This window comes from Schistocerca piceifrons, chromosome 5 (assembly GCF_021461385.2).
Source record: "Schistocerca piceifrons isolate TAMUIC-IGC-003096 chromosome 5, iqSchPice1.1, whole genome shotgun sequence".
In the NCBI taxonomy this organism is placed as follows: Eukaryota; Metazoa; Arthropoda; class Insecta; order Orthoptera; family Acrididae; genus Schistocerca; species Schistocerca piceifrons.
The window spans coordinates 12,774,344-12,800,287 of record NC_060142.1 but is presented as its reverse complement, the minus strand read 5'-3'; the positions used below and the strand labels follow the sequence as shown (position 1 = coordinate 12,800,287).

At 43.3% G+C, this 25,944-nt stretch overlaps 1 protein-coding gene across 1 annotated transcript in view; it reads left to right on the top strand.

The window, feature by feature from the left end:
• The window catches only part of LOC124798081 (dipeptidase 1-like), a 200,103-nt gene that overhangs the window by 53,999 nt on the left and 120,160 nt on the right, over positions 1-25,944 (top strand). The window contains exon 3 of the mRNA XM_047261322.1: positions 23,253-23,409. Coding sequence (XP_047117278.1) covers positions 23,253-23,409 — 157 coding nt within the window. The remainder of the gene's footprint in view (positions 1-23,252; positions 23,410-25,944) is intronic.

Here is a 25,944-nt window from a genome sequence, read left to right as displayed (position 1 = left end):
GGTTTTGGTATAAGACAAATTCAGTGGTCAATTTTTTCTTGTTCTTTTTTCTCACCGCCTGGACAAAATATAAATCACTGTTTACTTTCATTTCATCAAAGCTAAGAACGCAAAGCTGACAGAGTCTTCTTTTAATAATGCCTTCACTAGGAACAGGGTGTTTCAATAAGTTCCTGACAAAAGATAACGTTTTATAAGACTTGCAGCCTTCGCATTATGTTAAGAAGACCAGTCTTTTCACAACCGCTTGTTATTGGCAGCAAAATAGGCCCGAATCACTTTTTGAACATATTTTGATTTCAGAAACTCGGCGCTACATCGAAAGACACTCTCATGATTTCTGGTTGTTGGTGCGTGCACGCAGGCACGCACTATTGGAATGAAAACAATATTTGTTTCAACTGTTAACGTTTTCTTTTCTTCCTTAGTCGGTAATATATTTTCCTGCAAAATATCTTCTACTTCTTTACGGTACCTTCTGTTTCGTGCCCGAAAGATTTTCTCCTTGTTAGGCTCATTACTCCTCCCTAATTCAGCACCACTGAGTGGTAAATCTAGAGCTGGATTAGCATCACTCTTCACCTTGCGTTTCGGCGGAATATTCGACGGTTCACTTTTCAAAACCCTTTCATAATCCGAATTAGTAGAAGATATTGAGCAGACTCGAACATTACGAGTATCCGTTTCGTCTCATTGATTCTAAGAAAAAATATAAAACTAAGTATGAAACTAACTTGGCTCTTGTGATTAGTAAAACTGGCAATCCTGCAGCAAACCTTACCTTTCAGTCGAAAACGTACGCTAAAACATCCCTTAACGCAACATTGATTATGGCGTAGACCAAGTTCTCAATCGCCGCTCGCTAAAAAATTCATACTGCCGTAATCAACCTTGTTGTCGCTCGTATATGCAATTCAAGCACGAACTCAATGGTAATTGCGGTCTACTAAGCGCTGATTGGGTTCACTCCGAAATCAGTGGCGCGGCTCGCTACTGCAAATACACCTCGTAATCCGTACCGTGCGTTAAGTTATCTGTGAGTTCACTCAATGGCGAGCGTCATAACCTCATTCGTTCATTCACTTGGTAAGTTACTGATTCTTCGAATAAACGTATCCTTTAAGAAGATCTTCAGTTTTTCTTAATACGAAACTTTCCTGTGTCACTGATCAGAGATCCTATATACGTATACACAATGATTCATTAGCGCGAGATCCTTTTACTAATCTGAAACTTGTAATTCATCCGGACCGTGGCAAAGAAGAACTATAATTTTGGTCTTCTTTGTGTTTCTTTCTGGACCGAAACTGGAACTAACTGCCTTCACTCTGGAGACCCCATGGCTAAGTTCTTCCTCACTTGAAACTTCTTGGCAGCTTAAAACTGTGTGACGGACCCGCACTCGAAACTGGGACCCTTGCGTTTCGCGGGCATGTGATCGACCAACTGAGCTTCTCGGGCACGACAAACAACTCATTCTCACAGCTTTTCTTCCGCCATCTCCTGTCTCCCAAATTCCACACAAGTTCCTTCGTGGAAACTGCGGGACTGGCACTCTAGAGAGAAGACGTGGATTGCAGAGACGTAGCTCAGCCACAAACTGGACGACTGCAGCGGAGTGTGCGCTGATACGAAATTTTTTGGAAGTTCAAAACTGTGGGTCGTATCAGCAATGGAATCCAGCACCTTTGCTTGACGCAGGGAAGCGCTCTACCAACTCAGCCACGTCGGTCATGCTCGGGTAAATCAGTTGGTAGAGCTCACGAAAGACTAAAGTCCCAGTGTGGCTCACATTTTTCATCTACCACGAAGTATCGCATCGGAGGTCGTTCTCACGTTCCGGTTTGCTGAACCTGTCCTTCTGACGACCATTTTTCGATTTCTCCATATTTCTCCCGCAGCCACTTTGCCTCGGCTTCGCACCACTTTCTATATAATTCATTTACACTGATCAGACGGTATGTTCACCTCTAGCACGGATAACGGGGGCGACACGTCATGGGATGGAAGCAATATGGCCTTGGTAGGTCGATGGAGGGAGTTGGCACCACATCTGTACATACAAGCCACCTAATTCCCCTAAACTCTGGGAAGAGTGCGGAGGGGGGTGAGCTCTGACGCCACGTTCAGTCACATTCCAAATGTGTTTGACCTGGTTCAGAACTGGTGAGCTGGAAGGCCAGAAAATCAATGAAGCTTACCACTGTGCTCCTTGAATCATTCCATCAAAATCCTGACCTGGCGACATGACGCATTGTCCCGTTCAAAAATGCCACTGCTAACTGGAAACATTATCGTCACGAAGGGGTTGTACGTATTCTGCAACGCGTGTACGATACTTCTTCGCCGTCACGGTGTCTTGCATAGGCTGCGCTGGAGCCACGGACGTCCACGTGAATGTTTCCCAGAGCACAATGGAGCTGCTGCCAGCTTCTCTCCGTCCCACAATACAGGTGCCAAGGAGTTGTACCCCTGGCGGATGAAGGATTCACGCGCTGTCTTCAGCATGATGAAAAAGTTATCAGGATTTATCAGATCACGCATAGCTCTGACTCGGCGCCAACGTCCAGCGCCGATTGTCATGTGCATATTTCAGTCATAGCTGCCAATGTTTTGGTATGCATTTGGTATGCATTCAGCTGAGACGTGTTCGGTGCACTGTGTGTTCAGACACACTTGCAATCTGCCCAGCAATAAGGTCAGATGTTAGTTCTGCCACAGTTCGCCGTCTGTTCTGTTTCACCAGTCTGCCCAGACTAGGACGTGTGACATCTATAATGCGTGAGCGACCAACCCCACAACCTCAGGATGGTTTCACCTTGGTTTTGCCACATGTTGAAGACACTCGCCACAGCACTCCTTGAAGACCCAATAAGTGGTACAGTTTTGAAATGCTCGAACTGAGCCTCTAGGACGCCACAATGTGGCCTCAGTCATTCTCAGACAGAGCGCGCGCCTTCCTGTTGGACAGCACCCTGGTGGTACCACACGCACCGTGCGGGTGTCTGACGAGCAGTCACTCCTTCGCCAGGTGACGCTGTTATCGCCAAGAAGTGTTTATGTCGATGGTAGAAATTGGAAATTTGTGGGAAGTTCCTATGGGACAAACTAATGAGGTAATCGGTCTCTAGGCTTACGCACTACTGAATCTAACTTACACTAACATGCGCTAAGGACAACACACACACACCCATGCCCGAGGGAGGACTCGAACCTCCGACGGGGTTCGATAGTAGATCGGTGGGCACAACTTTCTGGCTGACGTATGTGATGTATTCCTGTATTTCCCTGATCGTTTTTCTACTTTTTTCGATCAGATGACTTTTTATTCTGTCACCAAAGGCCTCTTCGCCATTGCCTACCTTGTCCGTGTGTTTTTCTCTTTTTAAGTTGTGTATTGATTTTCAAATCAACTAGCTACTCTGGAACTTATCATCACAGTATTTGCAGATTTTGTGGTATTCAGACGCAGATCATCATTCTGCAGTCTATCAGTGTTCCACTTCTCTCCTCATTGATTCTTCTGGAGGATTTTCTTAAACTTCAGTCTATTCTTTATCATTCTAAATTTTAAATCCGCTCTTTGTCTGCTCCTGTGCTCCTGGACATACGTTACCATCCACTATCCCTGTTCGGAATCTGTGTCTGAAGATGCTAAAATCCAGCTGAAACGTTCCCATGTCTGCGTCTTTTCCTAAGTGTACCTCATCTTCTTACTATTTTTGTACAGTGCAATTGCTATTGTTGGCTGAAATGGAGTCACTCTTCCCTTACTACCGCATTCCAATTTCCCATTAATATTGGATGATCATGACGCTTTAGACATTGAGTTACCTGTTCGGTGCCCTCACATACTCTTTCCACCTCTTTATCTTCCCCTTGTGAAGTGAGCATCTACATCTCAATTAGTACTGATGTCCTTGGTTTGCTATCAATTTCAATTAAAATAAACCTTTCACTGAATTTTATAAAGTAACTCACTCGTTGACCTACCTTCTGATTTATAACAAATCGTAATCCTCTTTCATTATTTAGATTGAGCCTTTCCTACCACGTTCAGATTTCTCACACTGTACACACCTATTTGTAGAATGTTACCATTCTGCAGGAATGTTATGGTTGGGACTGAAGGACCGAGAAGTTAACTGATGAGACTGAGACGAATATCATTTATTAACAAAAACATGCCCCAGATGAAGCTAATACTCTGGCACAGGGTTGCTGGCCTTATGGTTGGTGGGACACGCTTGACGCAACGGTATCTCAAGTCTTAAACACCAATGTCAATCTGCAACTAAGGCTGTTATAAGGCAATGGTCCACTTACTATGTTCCCAGAGCCTTTAACCCCAATGAAAGCAGTTAATACAACAGCAATACAGACAGACTACGAAACTACTGCGGATAGCTGAAACTGAATTAAAATAACCAATGAAATTTCATTTAGTTTTTTGTCAATAAGAAATGAGATGTCAGGTCAGAGGGGTGTTCTGAACACAATTTCGACACAAAGCAGCTCAATAGGCAGTGGAGTGGAAGGGATAGGCTAGCAATAGAACAGTGCATCACCATTGACTAGACACTCATTTATTGAATGCATAAGTCAGGTATTACCCAATAGGAACAATCAGTACAAATTACAAAATAATATTCTTTTCCTTTAAGTCACTCAAACATTTAAACAGGCAAATAGCAATCATTTAACTGAAAGCCTTTTAAGAAAGCAAGACTAGAAAATTTGAATGATAAGTTAAAATTATATTTAAATAGACTCTGACTGAGCACATATTTTAAAACGAAATACTTCAAGAAACCAGCGATCAAAATTAATTACATAATCCTCAACAACCATATTACATCCAAGACATTTAAGATAAAACAGTAGTATAGAACATCAGAGAGCTCCAGTTCCAAGTTTTAAGCAGCACGTTTCAGATGTATTGTACTGTTGCAGTGCAGTCCAAGTCCCTCAGAGGATTTCCCCACACAGGAAGTTATTGCCGCAATCGACAAAATATCAACATCCTTCCATGTACAGACCTAAAACAAACTAAAAGCTCTCTTAAGTTTGGTACAGTTAATTCCCTTTCAACATAACATACATCACAAGTCTAGCCATAGTACGGCACCGACACCCCGCAATTTAGCACGCGAAAAACTACAGCGATGCACTCATCACGTATCCTTACAAAATCCAAGAACAGAGAGCGGAACGTTTAACCACGCGCAGCGTGCAGGTTTGCGGGATGCTGATCTCGCCCTTAACCTCAACACCAGTTCAAATACTAGTCAGCCTACAATCTTGAACCACCACACCATTCCTTCAGTTACTGCATAGAAAGCCAATGTGATAGGCAAACAGACCAGCATATGATAAAGGCTTAACCAATTTCCTTACTAGACAACCCTTATGAATAGTAGCCGTAATTTGTTTTTTTAAACATGAGCACACCCACAATCAAAAGACAAACAATGCCAATCATAAGGACAGTAGCACGTAAGCAAGTAACAATGGTAACTTCTGCTTAGAATGGCTACAAATCAGCGCGTGATTTAACACACCAGAGAACAGTCCTTACAACATAACCATTAATACAATAGCAAATTACTCACACGTGTACTCCCGCACGATTTCGATTCGCAAAGCCATAGACAGAACGTGGAGAACGTATCGCTTAGACCAACATAATGGTGCTCGCTCAGTTACCCCAAATAACTGACTCCCGTAGTTGCACTGCAAAGAACCAGACCTAATGAAACCACCACAGTTTTCGTCTCTCAATTGTCACAGTACAAGTGAGACTCAATCACAAATGTAATTTTACATCATCAGTTCCCGTATAGTCAATACAAGCGCCTGATTTTCACCCGTTTATAACGACAGGCAGCCACATCGTACTGAAAAGAGCGTAGACACAAGCTCTTACCAATTCCCTTCTCCGATAGCAGCCACCGCAACTGTCGGAACCACTGGGACATCCAACGCAAAAATCGTTACTCCTTCACACAAATTACAGGACGCCCACTTCCCGCCGCTTGCTACGGCGCCTTCCGTTCACGGCCAACTTGTATATCTCCGTGCGATAGGTCCGGTCCTACACTCGCTGCGCCAACCCGACAACCGTCTCCCACCACGTCCCGGAGCACACCCCCACAGGACCTCGCCTCGTTACTCCTTGCGTAGGCCCCAGAGGGCGCTGCTTACCGCCCTGACCATGGCAGGAAAGATAAACCACCAGAGTGGCACTATCGATATGAGCCGCCACGGCTCAAGAAACACCACCTTCGTCTTTAATTTCAACCATTCATTGTGCTGTGGGAGCCGCTTAATGTAAACAATGCGATGTTCACCTTTCTGTGAGAGTCAGTGAGCCAAAATGTGGTTTAGCACTTGACAAAGACCTCAAAGTCACAGTAGAAAAACGAAGTGTACGGATGTGTAAACAGCTGCAGTCATACACTGCTTGAATGTGTTACAGCAAAACACAATGTATCAAATTTCTTATGAAAGAATGGAACAGGAACCCCCTATTGTGACTGACAGTCTGTGGGATATGGTCTTCCTCCAGTACAGGAGACAAAACTTTACACAGGTCTGTGGAAGCAGCTTCGAACACTGGGTACCTGCCACAGTGGACCAGTACGTGTACATTTAATGGGATGACCACTCATGACCGAATTCTACACGCAGATGGTATTTGCTTCCTGATAAGTTGGAATAGAAAGCAACCTAAAATCTCATTGAGTTCTCTACCAGGTCACGTTAGCAAAGATTTAAAGTTCGTAGTTTTACTCCAATAGGTGTTACAAAATTAATGGGGGTGGGAGGGGTATGGAGAGGGGTAGAAGGGGAGAGAGAGAGAGAGGGGGGGGGGGAATGTGTTTAGATAGGAAGATCATAGGCAGCATTATCAAAGAGTTGCCACCACCTGATGCTTTGGCTGACAGACACTATCTGAGAAGGAGGGGAGGAGGGGCTTGGAGGGAGAAGCGTCCTCTGCTGGTGGTTTTATGAAATAGCTCAGTACCTGCACAACAGGGTGAACAAATATAACAACTGCTTCCACTGACCTGGTATGGAAGGTGGGTGTGTGGGAGTGTAACAAGAAGGGTGTGATATCAATGGGACGTTGGCACCTGATGCCTTGTTCAACAGGAAGTAGCCATTTGAGAGGGTTTGACACATGTGTGTATCCCTGCCCTGGATTATGGAGGTGGCATGTGGTGTGGGCATGGTGGAACGACCTGGAAATGGGCCTGTGAAGATGCAATGTCCCAGCCAGCATCTCCCCCAGCCTGTCTGCCCTATGATTGGTGTGGAGACACAATCAGAACGTTTATAACAGTGTAATTATGTGTGGTGAGTTACAGTGATGTCGATTTTTGATGTTATTCCTTGCATGATCAGATAAAAGATCTATTTACACACTTAATTACATCTTTTCGATGCATCTTCCAAAATTAAATAAACAATAGAGAATGACATGCTTTTCCCCCAAATAAGAGATCCAACTGCGCAAATTGAATTTTATAAATAAACAATCTATTATTATACATCTACAATGTAGTTGATTACTTGTTGTGAGATCCTTCCTGTCCACTAGCTCAGCAATTTTCCCGCCAATTTTTTTCGGAGTGGAGAGGGGAAGTTCTTGATGGGAGTTGTGGGCTGGGGGATTTCCCATGGGAGAGGATAATTTATTCATTAATTTAAATAATTAGTCAATTAATTTCATATCAGAAGTGTGCTTGTATTAACAAAGGGAGGAGTGGAAGTTTGGGAATTTCCCAAATGATGGGACGAGGAGTTGAAGGGATGGGAGTTTCTCAGAAGGATTGATTATTCCCAGGTGGTCATAAATCAACTCCCGGGGTTTATAAATCAATTAGCTTGCACCTTAATGTACATTTGCCCCATAATATATGAAACCCGCAGAAACAAAACGCGCTAGTTCTCTCTTTACCCTACTGCTTGTGGTAATGCAACACTGTCCAAACATCACAAGCCAAGCAAATCTCACAGTGATATTTGATAGTTGATCACAGCTTAAGATAAAGTTATGCTGAACAATTCTTGCTTAATACCATTACTCCTAATTTAAGTTATATTAAATAGCGTTACTATTCAATGCTCACCCAGTTCTTTTGACTTAGTACAGCTCAGCATTGTAAGAACTACAGTTACGATCAGGTAATCAATTTAAGCTAGCAAAAGATCGAGGAAACAGAAAATTGTGATTAACATGACGGGAAATAACTCGGCGAAATTTTAGAACAACTTGCGGTAGTGTTTACACATAGGGCCGGCACCATCAACGGATTCCAGTACCGCTTTCAGGTTAGTAAGCACAATAAATTCTGTGTAAGACCTAATGCAATACCGGTTTATTACCATGAAAAGGTGAAAACTGTTAGGTTAGAAAACTGTCTTCCTGATTCAGCTGTCAGCTCCTATAATTGTCCTTTGCACGTCGTTGAAGAAAGAGACGGTTCAATAAGGTTGTCTTGGAATAGCGTCAGATCAATATTATCATTCTTCCGGAAACACACAGACCTCAAACACTTGAACTGCTACAAAATTTATATGACGTACAAGTATTGTCAGCTCTATATTTACGGTCCAGTTTTTGGCAAACAGTTACATTCTGACTGCAGGAAGTACACAGCCGTTTTATGCTTTGGGATCTGTTACAAGTTCTGTAAATTCCTGTTTGGTTTAAAAATTTCATCAGCAGCATTTATTCATGGACTAAACACTATTCTTCCAGACCATCTAAAGAGACACATCACCACCAACGTCGGTAAGTTATTTTGATAGCAGAACCAACTTGGTCAACACATAACAAAATATTAGAAAATTTGCTGGACATTTTTGAAGATTCAGGTTTGACACTAAACTTACAAAAATCACGTTTTCGTCAGACGAGTGTAAAATTTTTAGGCCATATGATTTCTACAGAAAAACTAGAAGCAATCAGAGCAATCCCACCTCCTGCTACTAAGCAAGTCGTAAGCATTTTAGAGATAGTAAATTTTTACCATAAATTTTTGAAACTGAAAATTTTGACTGCACCGGCATTATGTTCTTTGGGTGGCAAAACACCATTTGGCATTGGAATGATCAAGCACAGTTTTAGAGTTGGATAAGCTGAAAGAGGCACTGTTGACGGCACCTGTTGTAGCTCATCCTGACCTCTCAAGATTTCTGCTTATTTGAGATTCTTCCAAAATAGGACTTGGAGCTCATCTTTTCCAAAGCCTCATTGAGAATGGAATCATTATCCAAAAGAGTATTGCGTTTGCCAGAGTAGAGTGGTAAGTAAATCAGAGGGAAGTTACTCAGCCACATAATTAGAGACCTTAGCCATTGTCTGGACGTTTACAAAATTTAGATACTATTTACTTGAGAAGCATACAAAAGTTTATTCAGACCACAAAGCTCTCTAGTTTTTAATTACATGCAATTGAAATTGTGAAATATTACGTTGTTGGGCACTGCCCTTGCAGGAGTATAATTTCACTATGTTACATTCCAGGAAGAGACGACGGTATCGCTTTATCTCGTACCAAATTTGGTTTAGCTGATAACACAGATACTTTACAGGACAAAAAGTAGCTTTCGATACTTTATCTCAAAGTCATTATTCGACATGTATCTGAACTTGTATATCTTCGTCTCAGTTGTAGAGCGAAAAGTAGTAGTGTTTGACAGGAGTAAGCCGGCAGAACTTTAAGCGTAGTGCATATAAGAGGAGAATCCTTAGAAATTATTAATTTGATGGAAGGACTTACAGACACAGCATTTATGGAACACAGATGACTTTCTCATACTAGAAAATACTTCTTACTTGAAATGAAAATACTAATCTGTTCATTATATTGACAATGCTATATTTTAAACTCTTATTTCACAAGAGTATAAGTCACAGAAACCTCAAACCTTTACTGTGTGTACGATAGTCTTACAAAGCAAAGCTTTTACGATTATGCAGACTGAAATGGATTAAGCTGAAATGGAGTAAACTGAGGCGGGAAGGTGGACTTATGTTGCCAGGATAGCAATACCGACGATTTTGTCAGTATGTAATTAGTTCTGCCAAGTATAAATATAGATTTCTCTGTCTATACAGTAGCTTCCTTTCACGATGAAACGAGAATGCGAATGTACGCTAATCATTTCTTTCTGATCACTGCATTTGTGCCTACTTTAATTAGTACAACTGCATACCCAAAAGACAATAGGGAAAGAATAAATGTGTTTGTGAATGTTTGAAAATAAGAATGACGTACTCCATATTAATTTACTCTCTAAAAACATTTGTTAATGAAGTGTAGCGGGACAGTGTTCAAAACGTAACTGAAAACACGTTCACTAAATAGAGATAAGAACATCTATGATTGACATGTCATCTAAAGTCGACTTACAATTTTAAAATGTTAGAAATAAGGAAATGAAGTAATACAGAATGCTACGCTTGTAACGTATATTGTTGTTCTACATTGTTTAGCTCTGGTATTCACAGGGTCACAGAGAAAGCATCTTAGGTTCTGGAGGGAAAAGCCGTAATTGTAATTATCTGCACTACAACAGAAACAAGAAGGACAACTTAAGGAAAAATAATGTAAGCTCACAATCAACTTTGAACCAGATATTTCCTGTGACTTAGTATGGGCAGAGGTTATATTCGACAACCGGAATAAATTAATAACTGGCTCCTTTTACCGACTCCCTGTCTCAGATGAAACAGTTGCTGGACGGTTCAAAGAAAAGAAAACTTGAGTCTCATCACAAATGGGTACCTTACTCATACAGTTATAGTTGGCAGTTACTTCAATCTACCTTCCGCATGTCGACAAAAATACATTTTCATACCCTATTGTAAACAGAAAACAACTTCCGTAATTGATCTAAATGATTTTTTAAAATTATTTTTAACAATTAGTTGACCAGGCCATTGAAATTGTAAACGGTTACGAAAACACACTTGACCTCTTAGCCACAAATAATCCTGAGCATCACGACGGATTCAGGGATTAGTGAACACGCAGTCGTAGCGAGGCTCACTTCCGTAACAAAAAAATTCACCAAAAGTAAACGCGAAATATATCTATTTATAAAAGAAGCTAAAAATCCACGTGAAGTCTTTCTAAGAGATAGTCCCCAATCCTTCCAAACTATGTAAATGAAAACCATATGTAGCTTAAGTTCAAAGAAATAGTATCAACAGCACTCGAAATATTCATACCAAATAAATTAATAAGAGACGGCACTGATCCCCCATGGTACACAAAACACGACAGAAAGCTCTTGCAGGAGCACCGCAAAAGGCACCTATAATTTAGACTAACGCAAACTCTACAAGATTTGTGAAGTTTTACTGAGGCTCGAAATTTGGTGCGGATTTCAATGCGAGATGCATTTAATAGCTTCCACAACGAAACTCGCTCTAGAAACGTGGCGGAAAATCCAAAGAGGTACTGGTCCCATGTTAAGTAAACCAGCGGTAAGGCTCAGTAAGTACCTTTACTGCGCGACGGCGATGGTAATGTTACTGTAGACAGTGCCACTAAAGTGGAGTTAGTAAATGCATTTTCCGAAATTCCTTCACCAAAGAAGACGAAGTGAATATTCCAGAATTCGAAATGAGAACAGCTGGAAACATAATTTGGGAGTAGATATCCCTGGCGTTGCAAAGCAACTGAAATTACACTGTCAGTGACAGAGGAAATGATCAAATATCTTTCCAAATGTCTGTAATGTGTATGAAAAGTAGGTCTAATACATTTGTTTCTGATGTTCTTTAGTAACAATTAATTTTCAGTAGTAAGCTCCTTACTTTTCTGACCTGTTTAAAGATAATCAACAATTTAGTGAGAAATTTTAATTTTTAAAGGACTATATTTAAATGTACTTAAGTAGATTTACATCTACTATAAATGTTTGCAGCTAAACTTAAATAAAAATATTTGAGGTGCCAAAATTGTCAACCTTAGGATCAGATCAGTTTTGGGATGTCAATTTTAGGTGCAATTCAAAGGTTAAGTTCCCATTTTCTTTCACAAAAGCGTATACTATCAGTTTAACAAACCATGATATTTCAGGTGATAGTTGCGATTCTGAAGCTTCAGAAAATTATTTTAGAACTCACAAATATTTAATAGTATGGCCATAATATTGGAAGGTAGAAAAAAGTTATCTTAACGTGACAACTATAGGGATACTTTTGTGAGGCTTGAAACACTTTTTAATTTTTACATTAAAGGCTGATTCGCATCACACTTTGCACAGGCTTTGGACCGTGAAAATGATAAATGACCATCTACCATTCTGGCGTGTGTAAAATCAGCCTAAACACGCTGAACTAATGTACACTCTATTTACAATTACAACTTAATATTAGCTCCGATAATGCTGCTTCAATGTTTTAATAATTTTATCTTAGTATTCTGCGAGGACTCAGTGGTCTTCATAGTTTTTAATACGTTTTTAACGTATTTTAGTCCAGTTTCTGAATATGGGCAATGGCTTTCAAGCAAGGCCTAATGTTGCCAGTCTCTTCATAATTCTTTACGATTCTCTCTATCCTGTCATCCAGCTCCAAGTACTTCTTCTTCCTCTTCTTACCTTCAAGATTCATTTCCAGTTTCATGTACATGCAGTTTGTGAGCTCTGCTTCCTTTTTCAAGCACTCAACCAAATAGTTGATTCTAGGGTGAGGGTTTCCTATAATTCTATTTATTTTGTTTTGCCACCCTTCAACAGCATTCGTCGTTCGGTGCCTTTTTCCGTAACAGTCCCACATTTCTATTGCGATATCCTCATTCTATAGCCAGTTATCCACAAGCAGTCAAGAAAATGAGAGAACCTTCGGTTATCAGGAGCTTCTGCATGAATCTCAATCCATCCATTGCTTACGTCCTCCGGTTTTACAACTGCCAGCGCTGCACACACGCTGACGTGAAGTCTTAAATCCTCGTTCTGGCTGTACTCCTCAGTTAGACCGCGAACTTTAATTCTTCTCCATAAACTCTTCTTCATATGGAAATAGAATCCATATATTTCAGTTGTGGGAAAAACTTGACGAATGGTCGATATCGCAGCTGCCTCAAAGTCCACCTTTACTTGTTTAGGACATCACTCAGACACTGCCTGTTTTATCAGACGAAACAGACGAACATATGTGTCTTTCTTCTTATTAGGGAGGAGTGCAAATACAGTAGGAAGAATGTTTGTTTCTTTAATCGGGCCACCTAAGTCTACGTGTATGGTGAACGTCTGTACAAACTGCTTGCTGCATCTCTTAAATGTTCCATCCATAAAAAAATGGGCACATGTTTTTAAAATATCTTTTCCTTTGCTTCCACCAAAAATCATTATTCTCGCCTCTAATCGATCGTCTTCCATAAGAAAACTACTGCCATCTCCCATTTTTAATAGATCTTCATGAAGATCAATTTCATAAGAGTTCTTGGGCTGTTGATGGTTCCTCCGCTCTTGACTCCGTCGACTACGCATGGTTCTCTTCATAGATTCTGAAATAGGCATCACTGTAACAAAGTCACAAACTGTATTATGTAGATTTGTAACGTATATTGTTGTTCTACATTGCTTAGCTCTGGTATTCACAGGGTGACAGAGAATGCATCTTAGGTTCTGGAGGGAAAAGCCGTAATTGTAATTATCTGCACTACAACAGAAACAAGAGGGACAACTTAAGGAAAAATAATGTAAGCTCACAATCGATATAAGAAGGGAACCTTTAAAGTATCACTTTGCTGTCCGTCTCTCTCTCTCTCTTTCTCTCTCTCTCTCTCTCTCTCTCTGTCTGTCCAACTGTTAACACCCCTCTTTCTCGGGAACGCGCATACGTATTAAGCTGAAATAGTACTGTTTACAGTCCCTTGGCGGTGTAAAAAATGAGGGCCTTCGTGACCGGATGACTGCTGCTGGTAAACCTTTCGGAGAGTAAGGCCGCGGTCCACGAAACACTTCTTTTCGTAGTGTTTCGTCGAGAACTGCAATGGACATCTTCCTCCGTCTTGCCGGAACGAGAGTTTCGTGAACGACGACCTCATTCACCGAAAGGTTTACCCGCAGCAAGTCGTGAACTCACTCATCAAAACCTATAGATGGTCTCCCCGTATGCTTGTCGGGCCTGTGAGTCTATCAGTACCTCGGGACCCATACGTTGCAGGATCGAATTTCGACCGCTCCACGGATACCACGATTATCTGCAGGTCCCCTCTCCCCTGTCGGCAACTGGACTAGGTTAGGGACACGCAAGTCGCCGAAGCGGCGTCGAATAGAAAGACTTGCAGCGGGCCGCTGACCCTGGTCTGGAACAAGTCTTTGTATTCGACGCCACTTCGGCGACTTGCGTGTCCCTAACTTAGTCCACTTGTCGACAGAGCGACAGGAACCTACATTTTAAAATGAAAGAATTATTATTATCTATGAACATAATTTAATTAGTACAGAAATCTCATAGCCGAGTCCTATTTTGTTAATTATTACATAAGGTAGTCTCACTTCCATCCTTAATTAGCAACCCACCATCATACTTTAGTTGTTGTCCTCATAAGTGCAATTAATATCACACTCTGTCGTAACGTGCAGGTTACTCCCGTTGTGTTTAGCGAAATTCCTTCCCCTGCCAGCCCACGGCTACTTCCAGAACCGTTGCAGACCTCGCTGACCTTGGCCGCAGATCCCGCTGCCTCCCTGGGGACCCACCCCCTCCCCCTCACGGCCACTCTCACTGCACAGAACTGTGAGGACACTCCCTCACCCCCCCTCCTTCACACGCCTTCCGCATTCCTCATGCCAGACCCTCTTGTCACCGCTAACCACGGCCCGCAAACTTCGGTCGGCAGCCTCCTCGGGCAATCAACACCCGAACGCACCAAGCTGCATATTTGTACATGCAAATGTCCGGTCTCTGCCACCTCACTTCGACTAGTTCCAATATATATTTCAAACTGCTGATATACACGTAATACTTTTGTCAGACACTTGGCTCAAACCAAGTATTCCTACGACTTCCATAAACCTAGACGGCTATATCTTTCTAAGGAACGATAGATGCAACAGACGAGGGGGCGGAATAGGGGCGTACATACGCTCTGATTTATCACCTACAGTACTACACACATCCGACAACAATGTAGATAAACAAGAGGAATATATGAAACTTCCTGGCAGATTAAAACTGTGTGCCCGACCGAGACTCGAACTCGGGACCTTTGCTTTCGCGGGCAAGTGCTCTACCATCTGAGCTACCGAAGCACGACTCAGACCCGGTCCTCACAGCTTCACTTCTGCCAGTATCTCGTCTCCTACCTACCAAACTTTACAGAAGTTCTCCTGCGAAACTTACAGAACTAGCATTCCTGAAAGAAAGGATACTGCTAAGACATGGCTTAGCCACAGCCTGGGGGATGTTTCCAGAATGAGATTTTCACTCTGCAGCTGAGTGTGCGCTGATATTAAACTTCCTGACAGATTAAAACTGTGAGGCCGACCGATACTTGAACTCGGGACTTTTGCAAAGGTCCCGAGTTCGAGTCTCGGACGGGCACACAGTTTTAATCTGTCAGGAAGTTTCATATCAGCGCACACTCCGATGCAGAGTGAAAATCTCATTCTGGAATAGGAATATATGTTCATAGAGATCAAATTCCTCAACAGAAAGTGCTTAATATGTGTCCTTTACAAACCTCCTAAAGTAGGTGGGTTCGCCTGCTTCTAAACTTCCCTCTCTACTCTCGAATCGTCATATGAACATGTAATCATAGCAGGTAACACTAACATTAATTTTCTGTGCAATAGTCCTTCCACTGGGAAATTTAAGAGGATGCTTTCTTCCTCAAATATGACGCTACTTCAGCTGGCACCTACTCATCACACGACTACCAGTCACGTTTTCATAGATATATTCGCAACGAAATCTCCAAACAGAATAATGCGCACCTCTCAAATATCTGCGCCTGGCATGTCTGCCCATGACATCATTTTCATGACGTATTCACTAGAATGTCCTAGAAAGAAACAAAAACTGTCTACATACCGAGACCTCAAACGCATAAATTTGCCTGAACTCGAAACTGAGGCACAAGAAATAGTTTGGGGGATGACCTCTACTCCCCTCATGGATATAAACGACAAACTCCAGGATTTCACTAACAAAATTACTCAACTATATGACAAATATGCTCCAATAAAGACCAGAAAAGTAAAGAGGCTACCTGCACCTTGGCTGACTGCTGAACTAAGCTCACGAATCTCAGAGACCCTGTACATTGAGCATACAAGATACACCCTACACCTGAAAATCATACTGTATACAAGCAGAAACGAAACAAAGTCAGTCAAGCGGTGAGAAACGCTAAGCTCACACATGTCCGTACATTAGCTGACAATAGATTTAGACCAGCTATCCTGTGGAAAAATCTCCGTAGTCACGGTTTAGACAAAATAAAAAAGCTGCAGAAAATCCCATGGTCCCCGCTGAAGAACTAAACCGATTCTTCACATTACCTACAACCACACTTTAACCGCAAAAAAAAAAAAAAACAGAGAATCATTGATTACTTCATGGGGATGAACGACTGTAGCAAAGAAAAATTGTATCTACGGCACGTCACTTGCAATGCTGTCAAGAAAGCCATAATGCGGATTAGATCAGCATCTACTGGACATGATGGCATCACTATCCAGATGGTGAAACTTATCATTGACCAACAATTCCCCCTATAACAGACATTTTCAACGATTCATTAATCACAAGTGTTTTCCCTGAGGGCTGGAAACTGGGACAGATTAAACCTCTGCCTAAAAAGGACATCGCCACAGCACCCTGTGACTCCCGCCTCGTCTGCCTTCTTCCTGCACTGTCAAAGGCCTTAGAATATATAGTTCATGACCAGCTCACCAACTACCTAACTACTAACAACCTACTAGACGAATACCAATCACGTTTCCGTAAACATCGGAGCACAACATCCGCACTGATAAAGGTGACAGATGACCTGAAACTTGCCATGGACAGACAAGAAGGGACTGTCATTTGCTTCTTAGATTTCAGCAAAGCATTTGATACTGTCGACTTCGACATCTTACTAGCCAAACTTAGCGGTCTAAATTTGTCACCAAGTGCAGTGCAATGGTTTCGCTCATACATGACGTCTCGTCAGCAACGCGTCCTGTCTGGGAGTATAAAATAACAATGGCCACAGGTAGTGTCAGGAGTTCCCCAAGGCTCAGTATTAGGTGCAATACTCTTCTCTCTGTGTATCAATGATGTGTCATTGGTTCTGACCTATTGCAAATATAATATGTATGCTGACGACCTTCAGTTGTATCTAAGTGCGAAGCCAAGCAATCTCAAGAAAGCTATTGAAAATTTCAATACTGACCTCGGTGCACTGTCAAAATGGGCACAGGACATAGGACTAAAACTAAACCCATCTAAACCCAAGCGGTACTTGTTGGTCACTCTAAGCTCATTAGCCCACCTGGCGGAAGACTTGAACTGTCGGGTACCTGGAGAACGTTACCTGTCATCACGTGTAGCGCCAGTAGTGTAGTGTGGGGTTAACGATACGGCGGCGTTTCTCGTGGTTAGGGTGCGGACCCTTACTGCGCTTAGCAAAATGCTGGATGCGGAACGATGTAAACAATTTGTACAGCATTGAGTCCTGTGAGTGGAGGAAGAGTCTGGACGCGATGCTTATTATCATCAGCACGACAGTCATAAGGCACCATCTGTCAGGCATTCCTGAAATGGACAACCTGTCCAAAGTCCCGACCTGAAACCACTGGAACGTCTTTTACGTATTTTACACCCTATTTTTAACGTACTTCCACCTCACTACGTTAATTTAAATTACTGGTGTCACCGAGTTGCTGCTTTGCCTGACCGTGAGCGGCGCTAGCGGCGCGTATCGATATATACCCTCGACTGCTATTACTTCTCGGTCGTAATCCGTCGTAAGCCAGTTGGGGTCGCGAGTGCGGGCTGCCAGTCAGTTGGAACGCGTGTGGAGCACAGTCCGGACCTGTCAGTCGGAGAGTTGCAACGCGGCACTAGGGCAGTCGGGTTGGAGCTGTGAGGTGTGCGTCGACGTGGCTCGCCCGACCATTGCCGCCACGCATCACCTGAGGGGCCACGGTCTTGGTGGATCGTCGGGTCGGTCGTCCTACCGGACTACGCGTTCTGTCTCGCCGATCGTTCGTGAGACGGCTGTGTGTGTGTGTGTGTGTGTGTGTGTGTGTGTGTGTGTGTGTGTGTGTGTGTGTGCGCGCGCTTAGTTACTGTTGGGTATCGTTCAGGTCTTCGAGCAAGTCTGTCAGGTTGTGTCTGTAGTTGTTATTTTCACTGACGACTATTTTAGACGTTGTCGGTATTCTGCGGGCATTCGATCGGTTGGTGCGGACCAGGGGGGTGGGGGGGTAACTCCGTTCACCGCGGTCGGCTGCGTCCGCTGGCGGCCCCTGTGCGGTGTCGGGGCGTGTGTGGAGCTGTCCGATCGCTACGAGCTTCGTGGCTCACCGAGCCAGAATGTCAAGGTTGAGTGGTGTCTTAAGTACCCAAGCCACATCCATTCATGTTGTGTGGTTCGTTTCGGTGGTTCGCTGTTGGGGAGGTTTTCCTGTGAGCAACACAGTGTTTGTAGTGCTGAAATTTAGCCGCCATGCGGTGGAATTAACAATATTGGTAGACTACACTTCAAGTGCACCTGCGGAATTTTCTGCCTTGTGGCCGTTACTGTTCTGGTTACCTGCCCTGGACACTGACGTAAATTCAGGCAGTGTTCTTTTTTGGTGGCGTTAACTACATTACCTTATTTCAAATTCAAGAGTACCAGCAGAATTTTCTGCCTTGTGGCCGTTACTGTTCCGGTTACCTGCCCTGGCCACTAACATAATTTCAAATGGCTCTGAGCACTATGCGACTTAACTTCTGAGGTCATCAGTCGACTAGGACTTAGAACTAAGTAAACCTAACCAACCGAAGGACATCACACACATCCATTCCCGAGGCAGGATTTGAACCTGCGACCGGAGCGGTCGCTCGGCTCCAAACTGTAGCGCCTGGAACCGCACGGCCACTCCGGCCGGCTAACATAATTTCAGACAGCGTCCTTTCCTCATCTGTAGTCGCTGTCCAACACGGTGTGTAGTTTTGACAGCTTAATGCATATTTCATTGTGAATAATCACGTCAATAACAGTTCGGTCTTTGAGTTTTTATGAACTGATTGGAGGCTGGCAAGTCGTTTGGTCTACATCTACATCCATACTCTGCAAGCCACATGACGGTGTGTGGCGGAGGGTACCTTGAGTGCTTGAGTGTGTGTGTGTGTGTGTGTATATATATATATATATTATTTGCAATTTTAATTGCATGTGTTCACTCGCTTGAAATTCTTGATTTTTAAGATTCCTTGTTTGGAGGCCTTCAGCCGTGAAAGAATTTGATTTTGAAACTCATAAGTTTAAAGGTTCGGCTATGTGCCGTTTAGGTTTAAAGGTGTTATTAAATTACAACAAATTACAATTTTGAAGTGAAACTGACCGACACCTTCTTAGGCCCTTTCCACAATCCTAATCACCTGTTCTGCTCAGCGGTTTAGCGGGCGTATCATCGACTTTCCTCTGGCAGAGGGTTTATCGAACCACCTTCACAGTTCTCCATTATTCAAATCTCGTATAGCGCGCGCAAAGAATGAATGTCTACATCTTTCCGTACGAGCTCTGAATTCCCTTTTTTTATCGTGGTGATCGTTCCTCCCTACGTAGGTCGGTGTCAACTAAATATTTTCGCATTCGGAGGAGAATATTAGTGACTGGAATTTCGTGAGAAGATTCCATCGCAACGAAAAACGCCTTTCTTTTAATGATGTCCAACCCACATCTTGTATCATTTCCGTGACACTCTCTCCGGTGTTTCGCGATCATAGAAAGCGTCCTGCCTTTCTCTGAACTTTTTCGATGTACTCCGTCAGTCTTATCTGGTAAGGATCCCACACCGCGTAGCAGTATTCTAAAAGTGGACGGACAAGCGTAGTGTAGGCAGTCTCCTTAGTAGGTCTGTTACATTTTCTAAGAGTCCTGCCAATAAAACGCAGTCTTTGGTTAGCCTTCCCCACAACATTTTCTGTGTGTTCCTTCCAATTTAAGTTGTTCGTAATTGTAATACCTACGTATTTAGCTGAATTTACGGCTTGTAGATTAGACTGATTTATCGTGTAACCGAAGTTTGAGTTCCTTTTAGCACTCATGTGCTCACACTTTTCGTTATTTGGGGTCAACTGCCACTTTTTGCATCATTCAGATATCTTTTCTAAATAGTTTTGCAGTTTGTTTTGATCTTCTGATGACTTTATTAGTCGATAAACGACAGCGTCATCTGCAAACAACCGAAGACGACTGCTCAGATTGCCTCCCAAATCGTTTATATAGATAAGGAACAGCAAAGGGCCTATAACACTACCTTGAGAAACGCCAGAAATTACTTCTGTTTTACTACCAACTGTGACCTCTCTGACAGGAACTCATAAATCCAGTCACATAACTGAGACGATGTTCCATAAGCACGTAATTCCACTACGAGCCGCTTGTGTGCTAATGTGTCAAAATCCTTCCGGAAACTACGGAATCGATCTGAAATCCCTCGTCAATAGCACTCAACACTTCATGTGAATAAAGAGCTAGTTGTGTTTCACAGGAACGATGTTTTCTAAACCCATGTTGACTGTGTCTCAATAGACCGTTTTCTTCGAGGTAATTCATAATGTTCGAACACAATATATGTTCCAAAATCCTGTCGCATATCGACGTTAACGATATGGGCCTGTAATTTAGTGGATTACTCCTACTACCTTTCTTCAATACTGGTGTAACCTGTGCAACTTTCTAGTCTTTGGGTACGGATCTTTCCTCGAGCGAATGGTTGTATATGATTGTTAAGTATGGTGCTAATGCATCAGCATACTCCGAAAGGAACCTAACTGGTATACAGTCTGGACCTGAAGACTTGCTTTTATTAAGTGATTTGAGTTGCTTCACTACTCCGAGGATATTTACGTCTACGTTATGTTAGCAGCTGTTCTCGATTCGAATTCTGGAATATTTACTTCGTCTTCTTTTGTGAAGGCATTTCGGAAGGTTGCGTTTAATAACTCTGCTTTGGCAGCACTGTCTTCGATAGTGTATCTCCATTGCTATCGCGCAGAGAAGCCAGTGAATGTTTCTTTTCGCTAACATACTTCACATACGACCAGAATCTCTCTGGATTTTTTGCAGGTTTCGAGACAGTTTCGATGTGAAAACTTTGATAAGCATCTCGCATTGAAGTCCGCGCTAAATTTGGAGCTTCTGTAAAAGATCGACAAACCTGGGGATTTTGCGTCTGTTTAAATTTGGCGTGTTTGTTTCGTTGTTTCTGCAACAGTGTTCTAACCCGTTTTGTGTACCAAGGAGGATCAGCTCCGTCCTTTGTTAATTTATTTGGTATAAATCTCTCAATTGCTGCCGATACTATTTCTTTGAATTTAAGGCACATCTGGTCTACACTTACATTATTAATTTGGAATGAGTGGAGATTGTCTCTCAAGAAGGCGTCAAGTGAATTTTTATTCTTTGGATGTTTTACTTTTTTGGATAGGTATATTTTTCGGTTATTTTTCGAGGATTTGGGGATTACAATATTCAATCTCGCTACGACAACCCTGTGTTCACTAATCCCTGAATCGGTTTTGGTGCTCGTTATTAACTCGGGATTATTTGTTGCTAAGAGGTCAAGTGTGTTTTCACAACCATTTACAATTCGCGTGGGCTCATGAACTAACTGCTAGAAATATTTTTCAGAGTTCGGTTTTAGCACGATTTCGGATGATGTTTTATGCGTACCTCGGTATTTTCGCCAACATATCGAGGGTAAATTAAAGCCGCCACCGAGAGTTATCGTATGAGCCGGGTACGTGTTCGAAATGAAACTAAAGTTTTCTTTGAACTTTCAGCTACTGTATCATCTAAAATGGGGATGTCGATAAAAGTATCCATTTATTTTATTCCGCTTGCCAACAATGACCTCTGCCCATACCTAACTCACAGGAAGTGTCTACTTCAATTTCGCGACGAGCTAAACTACTTCTAACAGAAACAAACACGCCACCGCCAATCGTGTTCAGCCAATCCTCTTGAGGGAGAATGGGCTACCATTCCTCGACAGACATTTAGAAAACTCTTTAGAAGTGTGCCCAGCTGAGTTGAAGCTGTTATGAAGACGAAGAGTGGAAACATGACATATAAATGTCCGTAGTAGGTGTCTGCGTTTTTTGATCGGATAGTGTGTATTAAGAGGCTGTAGGTGGCAGAACTGTTCAGGTTAAAAACTGTACAAGAAGCCTGAAATTTTAATATACCCAAAAATTAATCGAATACATTAGTTCTAAATGGTTCTCTGAGATAAAGAGATTAGCACAGTGAAAGAATTCGTGACAGGCCAAATTAAATAAAGACGGAAAGAATGTTCCCATAACACAAACATATAAAGTGATGCTGGCAGGTGTTACAGTAGCGGCAACTGTTGTTTGTCTGTAAGCAGTGACTGAGCTTACTGAAAGTACTTGCTTTTCACCATAGATCTCTGGTAGAGGAAGGAAGTGAAGACGATCTTATTGGGTACTGTGTGTTTGGTAGTAGGAATCAGAGAGAAGAAAGACTAAAGTGGTCAGCAGTAAACTTGGGCTGGTAATAGCGAATACAGTGCTCAAAAGTAGCAAGAGGAGGTGGAGTAGATGGAGTATGGTCTACATCAAGATGAGGCAGAGATCTTGAAATCAATTATTGAACTGTGTCCGGTATCGTGTATAAACTCAGGCATCAATTTACTAAAAATGGAGAGAAAGGAAGAGTGACTCAGGGTATTGAAATGAAATGAGTGTATGGCATTTGTCGGCCCGGATATCGGCTTCGGAGTTCGGCTGCCGTATTGCAAGTCTTTTCAGTTGACATCACTTCGGCGACTGAAATGGTCGCTCAATACTTGGAGGGAGATCATAATCTAATAATAATGTGGGATTGGAACGCAGCTATGATACCAGCTCCACGTTGCATCACTTTATGTGTGACCACTCCAGCCTCCTTTGCGTAAATTAGATGAATCATTATTCTGTCGCTAAGTGTACGTCTGCCACACTTGTACGACTTGTGGGACAGGCGACTGAATGCCCGCTGCCCGCTGTGCAGGCACAACGACCTGCCGTGGAACATCCGCAAGTTCGCGCGCAACCGGCTGGCCAACCTGAGCTTCGGGCTGGACCTGCGCGCCGTGCGGCCGTGGGCGGCCAGCGCCTGGTCCCACACCGACCTGCCGCGCCTGCGCGCCGGGCAAGTCGCAGCGCAGGTGGGTCTCGCTCCAGCTCCAGCTCCAGTTCCAGCTCCAGCTCTGTCTGTCGCACAGGCCGGTGCCGCTCTCGCTCAGGGTGCAGCTGTAGACGGCCAGTCACACACTGGTCTGCCGTGTTCGGGTATTGGACGAGTCGCCACGAGCTGCACTCCACTTCTGAGGTGACCGGAGAAGGAGAAATGCATTTACGCACTGTTGTTTCAGGCGCTGCACGTGAAAGTGGCAGCCAGCTGATACGCGTCACCGGAGTCGGACGGTCTTGCCGGATCTCCCGTCCTTTCCCCACTGCCTGCCCCTCCGAACACCCTTGCAGTTGATTCAGCTGCTTCAGCTGGTGACAGGGGTGTGAATGCACCGAGTTCTGAGACTTACTAAACAGCAGTCATAGTGCTATCTTCGGCCAAAAGTCATTATACTGACCCGCCCTTTTCGCAATACTGATTTCAGTTTAAAACACCTGCTTTGTGTATGCTCACATGACTGCATTAACTTCCCGCACATGATCAGCCAGCGAGTCATAGGTGGTGCAGTGAAATTCATGATGTACTGTACTTGCCCTTGTATTGATGTTAGCTAAAACCTCTCGGGTATAAAGCGGCATCTTTTCTACCAGCTATCCCTGCATTTTGAACCCCTAGCCTGTGCGTGTAATGTGTAGGTGATTTCATTACTTTGTTCCTGAAAGTTATTAGCGAATGAAGTATTCTCTTCTTTCAAAGTTCAAATTTTCAAGTCTGATTTTGCACCTGGTGCATCTAATATCGCGCTCTGCAGCCGAATAAAGAGTGCATGTATTGCGTTAGCGGCAACAACCCATTCTTATCGACGTTAGTGGTTATGGCGGTGATGTGCATTGACTCCTGCGATGTTGTTGGATATCGTCGTGCTGGCCTCTGGGGAGGGGATGGAAATGGGTTGTGAGGCAGCACCAGCTGGTGCGGCACAGCGGTGGTTCCCGATTTGGCAGTGGTGCGGGCGAATAGACTGCCCGGGTGGACGTGAGAGCAGACTCGGAAGGACAGAGGGTGGCCGACCTCTCCTTTTCAATCTCCGTCGTGACCTCCCTCGTGGCTATTATGTTTGCAAATAATACCAAGAGATAAAATTTTTCTTCCTGAGCAAGTTAACCTCTGAAAAGGAATGGTCGCCAGCCGTAGGGAAGCCTAGGTATGCTGAGAACAGTTTTTAGTACTGGCAACGATTGTGGCTGGGGCCAAATTCGGCGAGAAGATAGTACGCGTTGTCCTTCCTTCCGTATTGCGCAGGGAGTCTCAGATTGCTGCCTTCGCTGTCTCTGCTTCTGGGAGAAATCTGTTATGTCCTGTCCCTGTCGCGAAGTCTCTTAATTTTGGAGTTAGTCCTTCAGTAACTGTTGCTTCCTTCCATAACGTCATATACGCAAATTCCTTATTTGTAGAGAATTCTATAGCCTTATAAAAAATACTGGCATGGATCGGATGGTTACGGAACGAAAGTCGAGGTAGGTTTCATTATGAGCCACTAATGGACAAAGCCGAATTTTTAACGAAAACAGCAACGTTGCACATGAGAAAATTTATGAACTGTATAAGTATTACAGAGATAGTTGCTTACATCAGCACCTAGCAGTAAAAACCGAACGAAAAGCTTTCACAAGAGACAAAATCTGATCGAATTTTAAGTGCACGCGGTGGACATTTAAACAGACAGAGTTGCAAATATTCGTCGCAAGAGATGGCGTAGCCTGTTGCCCTTACCTGCTTATCGGCAGCATACAGGTGGAAAGCGCGTCACAGCGTCGAACTCAGGCGTGGGTGGTTTCGACTTTCGGATTCCTTGATGCTATTGCCTCGGGACAGAATTAATAGCAAGGCTGTACTCTGTAAGTCTGGCGCCAAGGCAATGGACGTCGGAGTATACTGTTATCTAGCGTAGTGGCAGCCTGTTGCGGCAAAGGGTGAATCTGCCATGGCCAGAGAACAGGGAGTGGCTGAGACACGACTGAGCAACGAATTAAAAGGGGACCGGTGCCCGTGGCTGTTTCGCAACTTGTGTAGCGCGTTTCCACGGCTCAAAACGAAGTCAGCGCTGCCAACTGTGCAGGGAAGCGGCAGTGGCCGACCTGCCTGTGTTACGTGACGGTGGCGATAGCGTTTTAAAGCTCTACTGTTGCCCTCTCCACGCGGCGCAAACACGAAGACAGAAATACTGACCACGCACTACATTTCAACGGAAACAGATTTCCCCAAGTGCGAACGCCGTAATGGCATTTTCAATAAAAGTTATTTACGGTAATAATATAATTATTTTGGTATCCCCGTGTGACAGTCCTGTGTCTCCACAACACACTAGCAATTTCAGAGTAACTCATTTGCAGGGAGACATTCGTATATTACATTTATGTATTAGCCTAACGAACAAGCAATCGACCCGTGACTGTGTTCGCTTCATTTTTAATTTCATCGTTTGAAATACCTTTCATTGATTTATAAAAGGCTTCTCCCCTGCACGACTTGCATGTAATGTTTGACTTGGCATCCCCAACATGAGCGT